A 970-nucleotide genomic window follows, 5' to 3' on the forward strand; every position below is an offset into this window, starting at 1 on the left:
CGCCGCCACCAAACCACCGTGATCCCTGGACCAAGAGGCTTACCTTTTATCGGAAGCATGTCTCTCATGTCAAACACTCTTGCTCACCGTTGCATAGCCGCGACCGCAGAGAAGTTCGGAGCCAAACGGTTAATGGCGTTTAGCTTGGGAGAAACTCGCATGATCGTCACTTGCAACCCTGATGTAGCTAAAGAGATTCTCAACAGTTCTGTTTTTGCTGACCGTCCGGTTAAAGAATCAGCTTATTCCCTCATGTTTAACCGAGCTATCGGTTTCGCACCTTACGGCGTTTACTGGCGAACCTTGAGAAAGATCGCGTCTAACCATCTTTTCAGCCCGAGACAGATCAAACGCTCCGAAACGCAAAGAAGCGTGATCGCGAATCAGATCACGAGGTGTCTCGCGAAACAGAGTAGCACCGAAGGTCTCTGTTTTGCACGTGACTTGATCAAAACGGCATCGCTTAACAACATGATGTGCTCTGTTTTCGGGAAAGAATACGAGCTTGAGCACGAGCATGAAGAAGTCAGGGAGCTTAGTGAATTGGTTGACGAAGGTTATGATCTTCTCGGAAAACTCAACTGGACCGATCATCTCCCGTGGCTCTCAGAACTTGATCCTCAACGAATCCGGTCTAGATGCTCAACTCTCGTACCGAAAGTAAACCGATTCGTGAACCGGATTATCTCTGACCACCGTGCTCAGGCTCGTGACTCGCCTCGTGACTTCGTTGACGTATTGCTCTCTCTCGATGGTCCGGATAAATTATCCGACCCGGATATGATCGCCGTTCTTTGGGTATGTACACGTGGCTTTTGTTGTTTTTTACTAAACATAGACAAGAGAAAAAAAAAATAAACACAAGAAACATTTTTATTTAGGTTTCGGATAATTTAATATGCCATTTTAAGTAATACTGTACGATGGATGGAACTAGAGTATTTGCAATTTGTGGTTTTTTTTTTTTTTT

The 970-nt window shown here is 45.4% G+C and overlaps 1 protein-coding gene across 3 annotated transcripts in view; it reads left to right on the plus strand.

The window, feature by feature from the left end:
* Positions 1-970, plus strand: part of LOC104753191 (cytochrome P450 78A9-like) — a 3,174-nt gene that overhangs the window by 1,178 nt on the left and 1,026 nt on the right. Inside the window, exon 2 of one of the 3 annotated variants that reach the window (XM_019238482.1) lies at positions 531-798. In XM_019238482.1, the coding sequence (XP_019094027.1) occupies positions 531-798 (268 nt within the window). Of the gene's footprint in view, positions 799-970 lie in introns of all 3 variants that reach the window. The other 2 variants (XM_019238483.1, XM_019238481.1) reach the window with 2 other exon arrangements.

This window comes from Camelina sativa, chromosome 16, assembly GCF_000633955.1.
Source record: "Camelina sativa cultivar DH55 chromosome 16, Cs, whole genome shotgun sequence".
NCBI classification, from domain to species: domain Eukaryota; kingdom Viridiplantae; phylum Streptophyta; class Magnoliopsida; order Brassicales; family Brassicaceae; genus Camelina; species Camelina sativa.